The sequence below is a fragment of the Ambystoma mexicanum genome, chromosome 3q, assembly GCF_040938575.1.
Source record: "Ambystoma mexicanum isolate Mex_15411 chromosome 3q, UKY_AmexF1_1, whole genome shotgun sequence".
Taxonomy (NCBI): domain Eukaryota; kingdom Metazoa; phylum Chordata; class Amphibia; order Caudata; family Ambystomatidae; genus Ambystoma; species Ambystoma mexicanum.
In genome coordinates this window covers 1200915754-1200933813 of record NC_090926.1, presented here as the reverse complement: position 1 = coordinate 1200933813, position 18060 = coordinate 1200915754, and the positions used below count along the sequence as shown (strand labels likewise).

Genomic DNA, 18060 nt, shown 5'->3' with positions numbered 1-18060 from the left:
TATTGTGGGGGAGGGGTGGCTGGTCTAGAGCCTGAAGTTCAAAAAGCAGTTTTTTGAGACGTATCCTTTGAAGAGAATACTTGGGTAGAAGCTCTAGAAAGGGACTTAGACTGAGTTGCTCAAACCAGGAGCCTATACATGGCTCTCGATTGACTCCTTGCTTGCAAGCATGGGCACCGCCCTCATTTAATCCGATGTGCCGAGACAGCCTGTGAGGCAGCCTTACCTCTGACGCACATGGAGCTTGACGTAGAAAAGGCCGGTGTCACTGATGTGCAGTGACGGTTGGTGAGACCTACCCAAGAAGGAAATGGGTGAAAATTAAAAGCAATGTGCCCATGCTTTTCAATTTAAGGAGTAAAGATTTGATGGCCAATGTCTCGTGTTTCCCCATGACTGGTATAAGAACGCCACAAACTCGTTTTCTTGGAATTTAAGACCTGCAGTTTTCCAGTCCAGAATTCCAAAGGGGGGGGGGAGCGCATCACATTAGAAACGGGAGCGTGCTGCAGCTAAACCAATTAGTGCACACATGTTCGCCCTCCCTGGAAAATAGAAGCCACAGCTGTTATTTCAGAGGCCAGGGCCACTATAATTTATGGGCCCAGTGGTGGAAAGGAAGTACATGCAACCGACTTTCTAGAACGGATAGTGACTGCACATTGTATCCGTTTTGCATAGCCATATGTTAAGATTGCATACCACAATGGCACTTCTATGTGTATGGTTGCTGTTATAATTTAATATGGAGCCACCTTATGGTCTATTTAACCAAGATTAAACTGCACACTAATCGGCATTGGCAATGCTAACAGTTGGGTTTTTGTGTAGGCATGGCAAAGGCTCTGGCCAGGAACTGCCATAGCTGTGTTAACTGGCTGCTGATGGTAGCAGGTGCAAATCCCAAAATGTTGGCTTTGGCAAGGCTTGTTTGGGGTTCTTGTATTGAGACGCCTACACATTTCTATTACCACCACTGGTTCCCTGTACCTTGTAGTGTGGCAAGTGTTCTAGTGAAAGTTCTCACCACCAATGCAACCCTATTTCTAATGTGCTGGCCTATTGGGCAATATGTCTACTGGTTTATAAGCACATTGCGGTCCCAATGTGATTCTAGCACCCTACAAGTCAATGGGTGCATTTACGGGTGTGCTTTTTATAGTAGTCCTGTATGGCAACCATTATGACTGGCTTTGTGACCTTTTGCTGCCAATTGATTTGGGGCCATAAAGCTGTCTAAAATGTCTGTGCTTGCTCGAAGTAGCTAGCACCGGCTTAGCCTCGTTTTTGCTTCTCGAACAAGGTCAATACGCTCCGTGTGGGTGGGCTGGTATTTGCTTAGAGCCAAATCTGATTGGCTGGCAGCCCCTTGGTGCATACATGAGTTGATGTGCATTCCTCAGATTCTAACGAATTTCTGGAGGGCTGCCGTTACATTGAGGACTTAGTTTGACTATTAGATGTACCGTTTATCCTTGCCCGTGGTTCTTAAGGCTGCAAATGATGCTACCTGGTCTTTTCCTCAGCTTGCTACACTACTATGGTGGAGGAACTGTCCTGTGCTAATAACTTGTTCTGGTTTATTGTTGCGAACCCTCCTGGTCCAAGTCCATTGAGGTATGCAAAGTGGTTAGCCTCGATGTGTAGTGGGTTTCGACTACTTTGCCTCTGCTACAGCTTTGGCATTTCTGCATCCTCTCAATCTGTTGCCTATGTCATGGACTCCTCTTTGCTCATCGTAACCTCCCCAACCCCCACTCAAATCTTGCCCCTTGAGGTGCCAGCATCTGCTTAGTGTGGCTCCTGTCTTACTGGTGCTTCTCTTGTGGCTGCTTCCGGCTATTTGTGAAGGTCACCCTCGTGGAACATCAACTCTCCTTCTCCAGCCACTTTGTCCATTTCCAGTCCTGGTGGCTGTATTTTTCATGAGTCATTGGAATAGTCTTCAGTGGGTCCCCTGAGTAGTGGATGCCACATTTGCTGCTTTATGACTGACCATTGGCCCGATCATCCATCCTTATCCATCGGGCTGTCTAGAACCTGAGCTCTTCAAGGGGGGGTGGGGTAAATTAGGCTCTTCGCTTGTTTGGCCACACCGGTGGGTATAACAAAAACGTGCTTTAAACAATTGCTTAGTCTTGCATACGGACTAAGTCCTATGTGGAACATTTTGTTATAAACTTTTGACCCATGTAAAGACTAAAGGTACTTGCCTGAAATTCAAGGCACCTAAAGGAGGGGGACGCAAACGATTCTTAAATGCATTTAAATGAATCGTTTTATAAGAAATGCATTCAACTGCAGTGCATCATACTGGAAGAGAATGGAGTTTATGTAATGCTGGCATTAAAATGGGCCCTTGTTCAGGCCCAGTGCAGTTGGACGGATGTAGATGTGCTTTCATAACCCCTTCACTCCTTGTAGCTACAACAGCAGGCTTGACAAGGTTTTCTTTCACAACGTTCTCAATATCCTGTAGTTGATTCTGGCATTCTACACATGCCACATAATCAAGTGTGAATTACGGATCATTGCCCTGCCTCTAGGGGCCGCCTTTGTGTAACATTGCAGTCATCCTCACCCTCTAGCTTCTGTTTAGCAGAATTTTATGCATTTAATTTCATGAATCCCAGCCTAGTTGTAGTAAAGCCCCTTGAATGATTCCTTCTGCTGGGAGATTCGCAATGAGTGACCTTTGCAGCAGGTCACCTGTAAACTGAGCACTTATTTTGTCGAACCAGCTCACATGACTTCTGTTTTCCACAGACTTCAAGCCCTGGAGAAAGATGGCCTTACAGAAAAGGTAGGGTTTTGTACTATTTTTGCAGTGGGGGCCCAAACGGCTTTATAGGCATGCATGTGGTTCTTGTTTTAAACTAGGGGCTGTAGAGTGGAGTGGCGCTGCTCATCTGTTTCGTCTTTCCTTCTGGGAACGAAATGGTTGTATTCTCAATCAAATGGTCAACGCACGTTTAACTTGCAATCGTATAATACGCCTTCTACTTATTCACCTGACTAGTTAAAAGCAAACACTTTTTTTTTTTGTCAGCCCAGTTTTTGTAATTGAAGCCCTCTTGCTTTGTCAATTTAACAGCAATTCATCAGTTTGATGAATCCCGCTTGCCTCTAATATGAGAGTTTAGGCCAAATAAGCAAACGTTAATTAACTTCGTGTTTACGGCATTGTTTTATGTTGATTGGTTCTGCTTGCTAAGAGTGGAATCTTAGAAGCCAACCAGGAAAGCAGGGGCACTTTCAATACTTGCTGTTACGTTTTACTTTCTCTTTCAGGAATGTGTCAAGGAGAAGCTTATATTGGTTCACAGCTTTTTAGAAGATGATGTTAAGGCTCGGTTGAGCGATCTGGAGTCAAAATTGAACAAAGAGGAGCTATCTGAGGTACACTATCCGAAGCATACGTTTTCACTTTTATTCGGCTTCTTATGGTGTAAGGTCTGACTGCTAATTTTCAGGGCTACTATTTGAATTTGCTCCTCAAACTTCCTGCCCTGCTCTTTAGCTCTTATGTGCCCCATCTAGTTCTAGCCTTTCATTTGTAACGAATTGCTGCCTTGAATACAATACTTGCCATCCTCGATGCTTTCTAAACTCTCCCCTAGCTATAATCATGTCTCCTTCCTCAACCTACTTAACTACAGTTCCTTAATCAAGGACATGTCTCTCCAATATTGATTCCCAAATCTCTGTACTGACTGTCCCCAACTCCCTTCGTGCCTGCTCAGCTACTGTGGACCACACTTCTCCTCCCCCTCACTTAGCTTGTTAAATTATCCATATTTTGTGCTCGCTCTCCAAAAAGGCATCATGGCGCTGGCGGCAATAGCATATCATTGAGGGCTCAGAACAGGTATGTCTTTATAAGGCAACAGAAGACAAGATGGTCCACATAGCGGAAGGAAGAACGTTCCATGCTTTATCTGCAGCTACATAAAAAGCACGACCTCTAAGGCAGGATAGTCTCATGAGGAACCTTGCCAGCTTCTTAACTGATCACACCATCTCTTGGCAGACTCCACCAAGGCTCTTCTTTACACCATTCCCTTCTTGTAAACCTCCTCCCTATCACCTTTTAGCTCTACGTGGGATTTTTCTTGCACCTAGGGTAAGCACTCAAGTCCACCTAGCATGCATGTTCCTGTAGTATCAAAGATATCAACCTAGGAAGAATGGTCTTAACGAGGGTGAACATTTCAAGTTACCCGACACAAATTCCACCCCCTCCCAAATTATCCACACATTCCCTACTCTCCAGGAATATCTTGCCAATGACTAGTGCACATTTTGAGGCCTGGCCTAAAGGCACTTTGCAGCTCTTGCATGGCCTTTTGCATAGTGCTCAAACGGATTTAACTTTTAGTCTTGCAGTCATTGCTGCACCAAGGCTCCTGCAATTCAACAGGAAAAATTCTATTGGTGACCTTGTGTTTATGATGGTTAGATATGCATTACTTGCCAGGTTTGTTTTAGGAGCTTATGGGGCAGCAACCATCGGGAAACCGCTGACCCCTGGTTTGAAAATAAAGGATCTGGTTGTAGAACCCACAGCCTTGTCTGGGCTTTGCAGGACTGCACCAAGGCCCTGCCGACTAGGCAAACCAATTGTGTGGCGGTCAGGAGACCAGAGGCAGTGATTTAGGATGAAGTGGAGCCCAAATGCCAGTATTCCCTTTGAATGTTTGGATGAAGGTGGTCTTGGTGCTAGTCCCTGCTGCAGTGTCTGCAACAAGAATACTGGGTAATGGCTAGGTGATATCCTAGCCACTGGTTGGCCTGGAGATGATGCATAGCAGTCCCATGAAGAGATCACAAGAGAACGGGCAGTTTTGAGCTGCTGGATCTCACTAGTGTTTGTCGAGCAGCAGTGACTCCTGATGCATGCTTGCTTTGAAGCTCCTTGGATGAGGTTGGTTGCAACACCAATTGTTGATTCCTGCTGGAAGCAAGACATTAACTAGTAGCATGATTCTAATGCATAGAAACGCAGGATGTCATTGTTCAGATCAAGACTGCATTGAGCCAGCCTCCTTAATTGTCAGGGGTTCAGGTTGAGTTCCAAATAACATTGGCTTGGCCTCACTATAAAACCAGGGGAAGGAAGTTGGCACTGTCCACAAAGCACATCCACCATCAAGTGTTCTTAACCCAACCCAAATTTTGCAGGCGCTCACGTGGATTAGCAACTAGTTGAGTTTCCTACACAACTAATTTAGGATGTCTTTTGTATATGGAGTCTACAAGTGCAGAACTTTCATTTTGAGTACTCCTCAAGGCACTGACCACACACCGGCAGAAGGTTTTTATTGGTCATCACTTTGCTCCTGGAGTATTTGACTAGCAATACAGTACAACGGCTCGTGCAGTGAAAAGTAATTGGCTGCCGTAATATCTTGTAGGTGAACTCTCCTAGGGTCAAAATTGGCTTTTTGGAGCACCCCAGTCAAGGTTTCCATGTGGGCTTCGGGCAGAACACCAAAAGGTCCATCCCTGGATGTTGGAAGTCCTGATCAGTCCAAAAAGTCCCTAAAATGTTTAGGGGAATACTGTTGGGCTGAATTCAATTCCCGTTATCTGCAGTTTGACTGAAAATTGGGCTACAGTTGGGAGGGGGGGGGGCTCGATGGCACTTGTAGTGTTTTGTGTAGTCCTTTGCACATCATGCTTCACCCCTCCTTTCCCCAACAATGGTCCTGAATGCACAGCTGCATAAGCTTGCAATGTAAGGCTCCTTGGGCCACATCAAGTTCCACTGGCTACAACATCGGTAGCCGCTGCTGCTTGGATACCACTGACCGGTTTTTATTCCATTTTTGACAGTTGTCTCCTCATGCGGCCTACTTCTCCTATGCATTATTAACAATGCTTGCCATCTCCCTTGCCTCCCACTTTAGCACCCCGCTTCCCTGATGGATGACTGTGCAAACCAGTTCCTCTTCAAATTCCTTTTGTTGATCTTGGATTCTGGCCAGCTCATCACCTGCTACTGTGCCTCATCCCCATGTCATTCTCTAGTCTGTCTTCACTGAAACTCATTCCCCCTGAGACAATTTGATACTACCAAATCTGCCCTCCAACTTCACCTAGAATGTTAACCTGCCTTAGTCCAGCACATTGCCCCTTCAGCTAATGCCCCCTCTTACTCTATGCACTGCTCATTCAGCATGTACTGTATACTCTGAACACTTGTGCATCTCTGTTGCTGTCTGTTCCTAACATATAGCGCCTGCTTCGCTACCTAATTATCAATGTAACAGTCCTGCAAAGGGATGGCTTGGCTATAGCCTAATGTGAGATGTTTGGTGCTTTTAACTTATCGGTCGAACATGTATTGTGGCTATTTTAACTGCATTTCTTTTGACCCAATATTGTGCTACAAAGCTGTTTTCGCGCCTAGACTAATTTACTAGATTTTAACCAAATTGAGCTTCAAGCCTGCTAAAGGTTTTTTGTTTACTGTTTGAGTAGGAACGTTACCTATCAAAAGTGGAGGTGCTGCTGAGCAAAGAACTGCACATGGAGAATGGAGACGCTTTACACGTGACGGAAAATGGATGCACAGAAAATGGGGACCCTGCCAGTGGTGACGAATCTGGCCAAAATGGGCATGCTGAGGATGGTGAAATGGAGATGGAAGAGTCTGCTTCCAAGAACCGCAAAACCAGAAGAAGCAAGTCCAGTTCCGAGAATAAAAGTAATGCAGTGTTGCTTTTCAGTCCATGGCTGCAGTAGTGAATATTCACCATGTGATTGCCGCACTAGAGCAGCTACTAAAATGTTAAAAAGCCGTGCCTAGTGTACCTAAAACCTCCTTGTGATGTGTTGCAATTCTATGCAGATGGCTTAGGGCTTAAAACTGCAGTGTTTATGGTGAAGCGTACAGATGCAATGGAGGTGTACTATTTAACGGGATAGTTGAGGTCAATTTTCCACTACTGGTATTTGACCAGTCTAGTATTTTGCGTGCCATGCTTGGCCAGCTTTCTTATTGGTTTTGCAACTGTTTTCCTTGTTTACCGTCCACATTGGGTGGGTGTTCGATCCAACATATGGAATGTAACTTGCAATGCGGTATTGCATTACCTTTGAATAAAAGGTGCCAAGTGGTTTTTGTAACGTTTGCTTAAAGTCCTTGAGTCTCCAGAGCATAATGTATACCTTACCTTCTGTTCTTCTCTATGTAGATATCTGCATCCCTTTTTAGTTTGAATGTGTTTGGATGTTTATGTGGGTAGTTGGCTTTTCCTTTTCCCCCCTCTGGTTTCTGTAGCTGAAGCACTTGTATACTGTCACTTCTGTCCAAAGGCAGCCGTGATTCGCATGCACTTTTTTAATTGCCACTATGTAATTTCATGTGCTCAAAATGGCGGGTGCTGGGGTTAAGCCCGTCCTTTTTTTTTTTTTGGCCTCTTACTAGCCTGTCAAGCCCACACGCTAGCCTAGGATTTGCTCCATTGTGGATCTCTTACTGGGCAAAGGGCTTTATGTGAGTGATTTGGCAGGTTCGTGGGTGCGGTTAGTACTATCTGGTGCCATTGGGTTGGGGGCAGATGTGGGCTTTGAAGCTGATCATGTTTGGATGGCCTTTACCTGTTTTCAATGGTGCAGAACCGTGCACTGTTTTTGGGCAGCCGCACGCCAAATTAAGAACCTTCACTTAAGACCTGGAAAACCTACAACCAGTAGTGCAAAGCCATGTCCCTTAAAGCCCTGCAGTTTTTGCAGCTATCCTCGCAGCGCTCTGTGCTTCCACCTTTGACTGTGGGAACAACCAGCCAGCTCTCTGCATGAGGACCAGAGTAGTCTAGATGTGTTGCGAGATCACACTGTGGGTTGACTGCCTCTGCAAGGGCATTTCTGCTGCATCGGTTGTATCTTCGGACCTGATCAGTAATCTCTACCCAAGGGAAGGCCTCCTCATAACCATGAACTAAAAATGCCACCCCTGAATGTGGATTTCTTTGCTGCAACAGTGCTTTGCGGGTTTCCTTAGTTTTGGTGCTCTCTCCTGGTTGGAGCCAGTGGAATAGTCTTACTAGAGTTCTGCATCGCTGGATCCAGTCTTGGTGCCCACATTAGCCACAGCAGCTTTGACCCCTGGACCTCCATTGATAGTACCACCAGCAGAAGTTCCCAGATCGGCGCATCCTAGGGGTGATTTAAAAATCTGAGTAAGGGGTACAGGTGTGCATGCTAGCTTGTCCCCCTCACAGGGTTTGCATGTGCCTCAGTCACACTCTAGCTCTTGTCTTCCTTTTCCTGTCTGATATGTACCTAGAACTTGATTCTGACACACTGGGCAGACTTGCCTGGTATGGAAGGACTGCAGTTATCCTTTCAGACCCTGCTTTGCCCTTGGGATGTATGGCTTTGCACCTCAGCTGATTGTGGAAGAAGCTGAGCTGGTGTTAACCTTATTCACCACCCTCTTTACCTTCTCAAAACATGGTCTGGAAGTCGTAAACCGCTTCCTGTGGGAGTCGTACAAACCCAGCAGACTAGCAAAGGAAAGCCATGAGTAACTTTGTGCTAACTCAAAGAACCACCTAAAGTGAGTGATATGTATGCTCCTGCCAACCCCTTTTTTGTCTCCTTTGATACATTGGGGGCAGACCTATCAAAGACAGCCAACAGTTTGACCAAAAAGTACACTCGTTGTTTGCTCTGTCTCCCAACACTTAATACCTTCCCCATCACACATGGTATCCGCGAGTTTTAACTTCCAGGCCTGAACTTTTTTCTAGCTTTACCCGTTTCCAGCCAGTGAGTGGTAGAAGTGCTGCCTTTTTCTTAAGCTAGTTCATAAGTGGTTTTGTTTACAGCGAGTACAACTGCAAAGACTTGGTATTGAGTAAAATCTCACCGAGACTAACCTCTGTTTACGTTTGCAAAAGCATTATCTGGACTTTGGGTAAAGGGCCTAATTGGTAGTTTTGTACTTGTGAGGACTCGCCCCTTTCGCTTTACTTATGCGGCACCATGCCACTGATTGCCAGAAATCTGACGCTGCTCACTCCATTGCGTGGAGTTTAGCTATACGAAGTGTCAAATACTGTGCTCACCAACTAGGTTGCTCTTTCAGAACACTAACGGGGCTTTTTCTGGAAACTCATTAGTTTAGCTTGTTCCTTTTCTGAATTGTGGTGGCCATCTCATGGCAGCAATTAAGGTACATGGAGCTGTGCCCTCCATCTGTTTGGGTATAGTCCAACATTACCAAAATCTTTAAACTGAAATGATTCCCTCTGGCAGGAATGTGTGGGTTTGCACGCTTAGATATTCCTGTTTTCTTTCCTCCAGAGTCTCCAAGCAATTCGCGTAAGCCCAGAAACAGCAGCACCAGCAAACAGCCTACAATTTTATCAATGTTTTCAAAAGGGTAAGTATGCACCGACATGTCCCTTAGGGTGTGCACTATGACTACTGATTCCAGGCTCGTCATTGGTGAACGTGGAGCAATCGCTACATGCAATACCCCAGCTCTTTATTGCATGCTTAGAGATGCAGCATTGCAAATCTAGCAGTTGCATCAAACATTTAAAAAAAAATAGGTGGATTTACTGGGACTATTGGTGGATCTTCCACCATGCCCAATTCAGTCACACCATCTCCCCTGCTACCACTTCCCCTAGTATGTTGCTAATCTCTTTCCTATCCTGAAAACGGTGCACCCTTTTAACCTCCATCCTTTGGATCGTGTTTGGACCAATGCATTATAGAATGTAAAATTCACAACGTTGAATCGGAGCCACATTAGACTAGTCTATTCTAGCCCTTCAGCATGCTATCCTTTAATGGTCCTCTTGAAAGGAAGGCTTTGTTGGCCTGTTCCACACGTGCTCATTAACTGGATTGTGTATATGCCCTCTGTTAGATCTAACAAGCGGAAGTCTGAAGATACAAATGGAGACGTGAAGCTGGAAACTGAGGCCAAAATTAAGGAGGTGGAGGTGATGGAGGTTTGTATTTTTGTATTCAGTTTAAACTTCTATTTGTGGCTTTTATTGCTGAAGTATACTTTGGCCATATTTACTTTTCCTTACTAACTAGGTAAGAAAAATGCATAATAAACCACAGCAAATGTGGATGGCATTTTAATTGAGTCAGTCCTATAGAAGGCATGTACGCTACTCAAATGTGGTAGGTAGCCATATAATTGCTGTCTAACCAGTAAGACATAACAAAGGAGACCTTACTGGGGGTGCGTTCCTATGATTGGATCCGCAATCACAAGCTGGTCCATAGGTCGTGGAATGGTGACATGTACAAGGCAGTGTCTTGGAACGGACCTTCAAGATGATTCCAGGGCCTAGTTGCTCGAATCTATATAGATTTGCACTTGTGAATGTCATTGGTGGACTGGGGCTAGGGGTCAGTTTAGATGTTGCATGCAAGTTCCGGTTAGCAATTTGAGTTGTAGTAATTCAGCTGGTAGGGTGGGTATGATGGCATTTGTAATGTGCCTATAAGTATTTGAAGGCAGGATGAGACAAGGAAGGGGATTGGAGTGAGGACTGACAACGATCTTACTATGCCAAGTGACCTCGATATCGCACAAGTGCAGGGGGAGGGGTAAAGTTCTGTACATGGGATCAAAATAACCATAGGTGCAGGGGGCAGGTGCAAGGGTAAGTGCAGACGGCAGGTGTCCAAAAGTACAGGTAGGGGAACTGTAAAGGTACAGATACAGGCCCAAGTGCAAGTGTTACCGGGAGGCAGTGCAGGTAACCAACTGGGCAGGCAGGGACCTGGGCCTGAAATCAGTAAGGAAATCTGGTAAATTTAGCCGGTAAAATCTTGAGGCGGCCCATGGAATGGTGCCAGAAAATGTAGCTATTTAGGTTTGGGGCAGGGAGGCAGGATCTAGCAAAAAGACCATGAAAGGATTTGTAGATAGTAGAGCCGAAAGTGTCATTTTTAAATGGGTTGCTCTGTGTGACGTTGATTAGCCTGTGGGGGCGGAGGGTGTAGTGTTCATAAAGTGCCTACTAGTTGAAGGCTCTAGCGGCGGTCCAGATTCATGGGCAAGTTGCTAATTGTTTTTATTGGTGGGTATAATTCCCCATGAATGCTGGTGACTAGCATAGTATGATTGACCACTAGAAGTTTGTAGGAGGTTTTACGAAGACCATTGGGTAAAAATGTGCATTTTACACTACAGTTGAACATTAGTTGTACAAATGTGCCGGGTCCCTAGCAGTACAATTTTCCAACAAACATTTGGAATTTCCCAATAAATGGCAGCATATCCACTGTGTACATGTCCAAGTATAGTACTGCAAGTACCCACTCACAATGGCCTTGCCCAAGAATTGTTCTGTCTCTAGGGTTAGTTTAATTTGTGCAGTTTATCAATGCTGCAAGGGCAGTATTAAATGTTGGCTCTGAAATGGCTCTCTGGGCTGTCGCCTCAGGCACTTTGACCTGTTACTGTAAGGTCCCAGCTATCGGTTCCTGTAGGAGTAGACGTCTGGTCCTCCCAAAATCCTTTTAACATAATTGCTCAGTTGACCAGAGGAATTGATGAAATAAACACGGGTTCCTTTCGACAGTCTTCAAAAATTGACGCCGTCTTGATACCTGTGAATTAACTCAACTCTGATTACATTGATCTACTCTTAATGTTAAACGAAAAGTCTGGAGATTCTAATGTTCAGAATTCAGTTCAGCATTAGCAGTCCCTTTCTTTTCCATCTAATGGTTCTGACGCTACTATGCCTTTTGAACGCTTTTAAAGGACTTGGCTGTTCTTTGGAACTCTTTACTGGGTTCAAGAGTGCTTTCGTTTCCTTTACTTTCGGTCTTCCAGAAAACACATTCTTTGCAAATGTTTTAAATAACTTTCCAATGAACAACTTTGAAATAGAGCTACAGCGTTTTCTAAGCTGCACTTCCCAAGCATGGACGTGCTGAGCCCACAGTACTTGATATACACATACATTGCGTGCGCTTGGAGAACTCAATTTACCTAAACATTGAAAGAAAGGCTCCCTTGCCATCACTGTCTGCTTTGTCCTGCCGGCGAAAGAGGCCGTTGATGACGTGTAAAGTCTACTGGTGGGGTTCCCGTCACCTGAAGTCCACAAAGGCTGACGAGTGAAGATCCCAAATCCTGCTGTGGTCAAGTTCTGATTGCAGTCACCTGCTGCCAGGCCTAGGTTTTTCAGAGTCTTCTTTGCAGCACCAAACTCTTAGCATCGATGTGCACTGCACGACTCCTCTTCACAGGACATTCATGATGGATCTTGGTTAGCAATGGTAATGGTCAATGCTGCTGTCTTGACGCCAGGGTTCGCATTTCATCAAGTAATCGCGACACCCTGTGGCTCCTGCTTTGAAGGGAGTTGACACTCTAGGGATCCATTGCCGAACGTCCACTTTTGTTACTCCGGTACACTAAGGTTGTGGAACATTTTAACCTGAGAACTATTAATGGACTGGGCTTGTTAATAATCTTTATTACAGGTTTCCCAGGTTGAGGGAAGGGGGCGGAAGAACTGTCTTAGTAGCTAAAGTGCCTTCTGTCATTGTTTAACCCAGCTTGATCTATGCTGATACACATTATTTGCCATTAGAACAGTCAGTAGTTGGTGCATTTTAAAGGAGTCCATAGCGAATGTGGTACCACAAACGAATTGCCAGAGTACAGTGTTATATTTCTTGAACCTTACTGTTGGCTCATAAGTGTGGACTTTCTGTAATCTTTAATAGAATGTTTAACCCTCATACTGCGTTTGACTCAGAATGTTTAGGTTGGAAAGTAATCAAGGTTCTAGACAGTTAGCATAGAGTCAATGTGATAGGAGGCAGACGCAGTACGGGGCGCCGGTCATCTTGTAACTAAAATAAATATTGACCTTCATACACTTACCTTCGCCTCCTGTCAGATACTTCATTTGGCGACGAGGATGCCGGCGCCCTGAGAACCCACGGAGCACATGAATGGGAGAGCAGCTGCTTCGAGCCAAAGCGAAACGCTGCGCAGGCTTGTGCTGGTGCTTCACATAAACAGGGCACAGGAGATACGGAGAGCGGATGCTCCGAACCAACACACATTGTGTCGGTTTGTGCTGATATCTCTGGTTTCTGGAGAGGTTGGAGTGAAGAGCGGATGCTCCGAACCAACACGTTAATATATGCGTTGGTTTGTGCAGTATTTGAGTTAGCGCCCTGTTGGACCGGGAAAGTGACGCTTTGGGACTCTCAGGAAGACACGCATCGAGGGATAGCGGTCCCTTTATACAAACTTTCAAAGCCAGAGAACATCGGAGATCGCGGCCAGCCAGGACTACACGCGTATCTTCTCGTTGCTTCATCGTGTGTATTAAAGGAAAGGACCTATTGCGGTCACGTGATCTCACACGATCGGGACCAGGAAGTCTGGGGAGAGTGAGGATTGGGTGTCTTCATCCTCGTCTCAGTACTTAAAAAAAATATTTTTTTTTGTTTGTCTTTCGCTTGAACAAACAAATGTTGAAGAAAACTAACATACCTCAATGGTAATTTTGCGTTCTGACAGTTGCAGTTTTGCTTGACTGTTTATATACGGAAAAACGCAGGGCATCAGTATCCAGCCTCCTGCAAGTTTTTTTACCAGCTCCTGGACAACCAGCAGTTGTCTGGTCAGAATGGAAGGAATTCTGGCTGAATTATATTCAGGCCGTAGAACAAGAAGAACTTGCATCCCAGAAGAATTATTGCATGCACTTGGATTAGAAGGTCAAAAAGTTTAGGGAACTCCCAGAATTGACAAGAGCCATAAGGCAATTAGACAAATACTATGCACCGGAAACTAATGTTGCTATAAATGTTTATAAAATTTACACGAGTACAAATAGAAAATGAGACTATAGAGGAATGTTTCAGCACTAAGAGTATTATCGAGAACCTGTCAATTTGGCAATGGCATCACCCTGGATGAATACGAGATCAAATAATTATCCATTTGAAGGATACTATAGTTCAAGACAGACTGTGGATGATTGGCAATCCATCACTACCTGAAACTATAGCCATTGCTAAGAGTGGAGCTTAGTCAATTATGTTCCAAGGAGATGAAAGACAAGGAGGCTGTGCAGAGCATGCAACAAAACACTACTAAGGTAGTACAGGAGCAAGAAGAACAAAGCAAAGTGAATGCCCTACGAATGAAAGATTAGGCAGAACTACTCCAGGAAAGAACAATAAAACAAAGGAATCCTGAATACAGAGGAAATTCAAGCAAGGGCCATGGAAGAAGTTGGACAAAGCATGACCCTCGTACACAATATGATCAAAGATTTCAGAATTACCAGCCAAGAGATGTTAACAGGTGTTATAACTGTGGCAGATTTGGTTATTACGCTAATGCAAAACAATGTCCTGCATTAGGGCAGAAGTGTGGAAATTGTGGCATATAAGGTCATTTTGCAGTTGTATGTAAGAAAAAGAAGAGTCTCTGCCATTGTAGAGGAAGAGTCGGAGGAAGAAAGGGTATTTTTATACAGGAGCCTCCAGAGGGAGAATTCAAGTGCCCGAGTTGCGAGATGGTTATGGATAATTGGAAACTTAGAATGAAGGTGGATAGTTGTTCGCCCTGGACAATAATCACCAAGAAAACATGGCAGAACCTTGTCACACGTGGCCTAAGATGCGAATTAAATTCTCCAGACATTAGAAATCCAGGTGGATTTGAAGGGTCAAGGATAAAAATGATTGGGTGGTTTTCATGTATCGGTCAATTTAAAGAGACGAGCCCAAGTAAGTTTATGTTGCAGAAAAAGGCGTAAACATCATAGGATGGAGAGATCAAGCTGGTTTGAGAATCGGGTTGGACCCATGTACGGAGGAACAGATTCTGTTGGTCTTACTCCACAACGGAGAAATGTGTCAGAAAAAAGGAATGAAGCTAAGTCAGAGTTGGGTTTATTGAAGGACTATGCACACAGAATTAGTCTCAAGAAGGGAGCTATACCGGTTAGACACACAAAGTCGAGACCGGTTCCTTTTGCCATTGCTGAAAAGGTTGAACAAGAGTTGACCCTGTTGAAATCTGATCTTCGGAATGGGTGAGCCCCATCGTTGTAGCACTAAGAAGAATGGCAAACCCAGGATTTGTGTGGACTTGAGGGACGTCAACAAGAAAATAATTGATATATTCCCCTTCCCATTATTTCTGAAATGTTGAATTGTATTGGTGATGCGGATGTGATTTCAACATTAGATCTCTCAAGCTTATCAGATTTCACTCACTGAAGATTGCAGAGACATTACAGCTTTTATTACACCACATGGTTTGTTTAGATACAAACGCATGCCGTTCGGTTTAGCTTCCGCGGCAGCGGTATTTCAAAGGGTAATGATGCATATTCTTAAAGGAGTAAGTGGGGTTTTTGTATATCAAGATGATATAATTGTATTCGGAAAAGGAAATGAAGAACATAACAGGTTGAAAAAGGTGTCTAAAAGATTAGATGTTGGATTGAAAATTGAAAAAAACGTGTACATTTGGAATAAATGAGGTCGAATATTTAGGACATGCAGTAAATGGGGAAAGGATATAAACCTAAAAGGGATGCCATGGAGGCAATCAAGGAAGCACCTAATCCTAAAAACAAGGATGAGTTGAGATCATTTTTGGGATTATGTGAATATTACAATAGGTTTGTTAGGAATTTTGCGAGTGTCACAGAACCTTTAAGAAAATTGTTGAAAAAAGATGCCAAATATATATGGTTAGCAAGACTCAGCCTTAAACTGCAGGATTATAATTTTTCAGTGAAATATGTGCCTGGAAAAAGGAATGGTGTGGCTGATTTTCTATCGATTACCATTGGGAAATAAGCAGTTAGATGTGGAGTTTAATGATGAAATGGTAGCTGTTGTGTTTGAGGTTACATCCAAGGAGGCTTGGATTGAAGAGTTGAACAAGGACAATGAATTGCAACGAATTGGCGAATACATGAAATATGGATGGCCTGAAAGGAAGGCAGTACTAGATACGTGTTTGAGATTCTGGGAAATAAGGGATGAATTGTCAATGATGGATGGATTTTTGGTGAGGGGAGACAAACTAATTCCCCCACACAAATTATATGATGAGCTTATTGAGAAAGCACCCCAGGGTCATCCTGGTATTACAGGCATGAAGAATAATTTAAGATTGAAATATTGGTGGCCAGGTATGGATCTGATGGTAGAAAGGATGGTTAGGAATTGTTGGCCGTGTCAGAACAGTGATGAGAGTTGTAAAGTCAAAGCCCATCGACATTTACAAAGGTAACACACCATGGGAAATGGTAGGTATTGATATTGTTGGGCCATATGAGAAATTGATTGGTGAGAAGAGGTTTTTAATAGTCCTAGTTGACTACTATTCGGGTTGGCTTGAAGTTAAGGCAGTACGTAGGATTGATAGTCGGGAGATTATGAAATTTATAATGCAAATATGCAGGAGGGAAGGATTCCCCAAAGTGATATTGAGTGACAATGGAGTTCAATTTAAAAGCAGAGAGATAAGAGTTTGCAAAGAGGTCAGGAATTGAATGGAGGTTTTCAGCGTTGTATCATCCCCAAACTAATGGGTTGGTGGAGAGATGCAATCGCGTAATAGTAGAAGCAGTAGAGTTAGCATTAAGTAATTTGTCGGTAGATGACGTTCTCAGAGGGTGTGGTGTAGTAGGATGTCTGTTAAGAGAGGGTTGAATATTTCATCTTTTGAATTAATGAGGGGAAGAGCTCCTAACACTTTGCTTAACCCATAGTGGGTTAATAGGAGAGTTGTGCATGATGGAAAACATAGTGTGGTTAAAGTTCGAACTAAAATTAGTATGTCTAATGAAGAATATGAGTTAAGAGTCTCGCCAGGAGATTATGTGCGGATTAAGATTGTTCGTAATGTAAGGAAGGGTGACTCTAAATGCAGCAGGCCAATTAAGGTTGTACGGGTGTTCAGGAGAGCGGTTAGTTGCTGGGGGAACAGTATGGAATTTGGATAGGGTAAGTAAATGGGGATGGGCAAGCATGTCAGCAATTTAGTGATAAGAGCAGAGCAACTGGAGTGTTTGGAGATGATACTCTTTGGAATGGAGAATACTAGGGTAATGGAGTGTGCACAGGGATTCAGCTAGACGAGAGGTGGAAAGGAATGTACTACAAGGTGATATTTCTGGACGAAATGTTCTACGTAGTTCAAGAGAAGGGAGATTACCATATTGGTCCAGCGATTGTTATGCAAAGTTAAAATGTACAGCCCACACTCGGGTGAGTGCCAGGTTGTTACACGGATTATCGCATGCTATGTAGTTGTAAGTGTTAACATGTTTAATTTCTAAGTGATGCTATATATTGTATTTCAACAATTTAATTTGTTGTTTAAAGGCGGGGGATGGTGTAGCATTCTTTAATAGAATGTTTAACCCTCGTACTGCGTCTGACTCAGAATGTTTTGGTTAGAAACTAATCGGTTCTAGACAGTTAGCATAGAGTGAATGTGATAGGAGGCAGACGCAGTACGGGGTGCCGGTCATCTTGTAACTAAAATAACTGGTGGGGTGGTGTAGAGGTTCTAAAGAGCAAGCAGTGAGATTGTGTACCACGTGCTTAAGGCCAAGGGAGGAGTGAGTTGGGAATGGGAGTGAGTTGGGAATGGGAGTGATGATTCAGTATAATGGAGGTGGCCGAGGAGTGGTGTTCACCGAGACATCTTGGGTTTTGTGTGATCTGTGACCCTTGAGGCAGTTCTACCATGTAGTGCAATGGTGTTGGATTGTTGACTAGTGAGAGTTGGTCTGTCGTGGGTTTCTTTAATATGGGTATGGCTGGCTGTTGTGACATCTGGAAAGAAGCCTCTAGAGCTAGGTGACATGTGCAAAACCTTTAGTTTTTTTTTCTGAATAAACTACTTTAATGGCTGCATATTTGGGGCTGTCGCAGGTTGTTTTAATAATTTATTGGACTTCATAAGCTAAGGGATTACTTGGCTAATTCTGGTTTATTTACTAATATTTTAGGATGAACAAGAAGAAAAGAGAATTAAAATTGATGTCCCAGAAATGGAAGGGTAAG

The 18060-nt window shown here is 43.9% G+C and overlaps 1 protein-coding gene across 1 annotated transcript in view; it reads left to right on the top strand.

Annotated features, from left to right (window-relative positions):
* The window catches only part of DNMT1 (DNA methyltransferase 1), a 425596-nt gene that overhangs the window by 27053 nt on the left and 380483 nt on the right, over nt 1-18060 (top strand). The window contains exons 2-7 of the mRNA XM_069604056.1: nt 2767-2803; nt 3292-3399; nt 6484-6709; nt 9316-9394; nt 9890-9974; nt 18006-18055. Coding sequence (XP_069460157.1) covers nt 2767-2803; nt 3292-3399; nt 6484-6709; nt 9316-9394; nt 9890-9974; nt 18006-18055 — 585 coding nt within the window. The remainder of the gene's footprint in view (nt 1-2766; nt 2804-3291; nt 3400-6483; nt 6710-9315; nt 9395-9889; nt 9975-18005; nt 18056-18060) is intronic.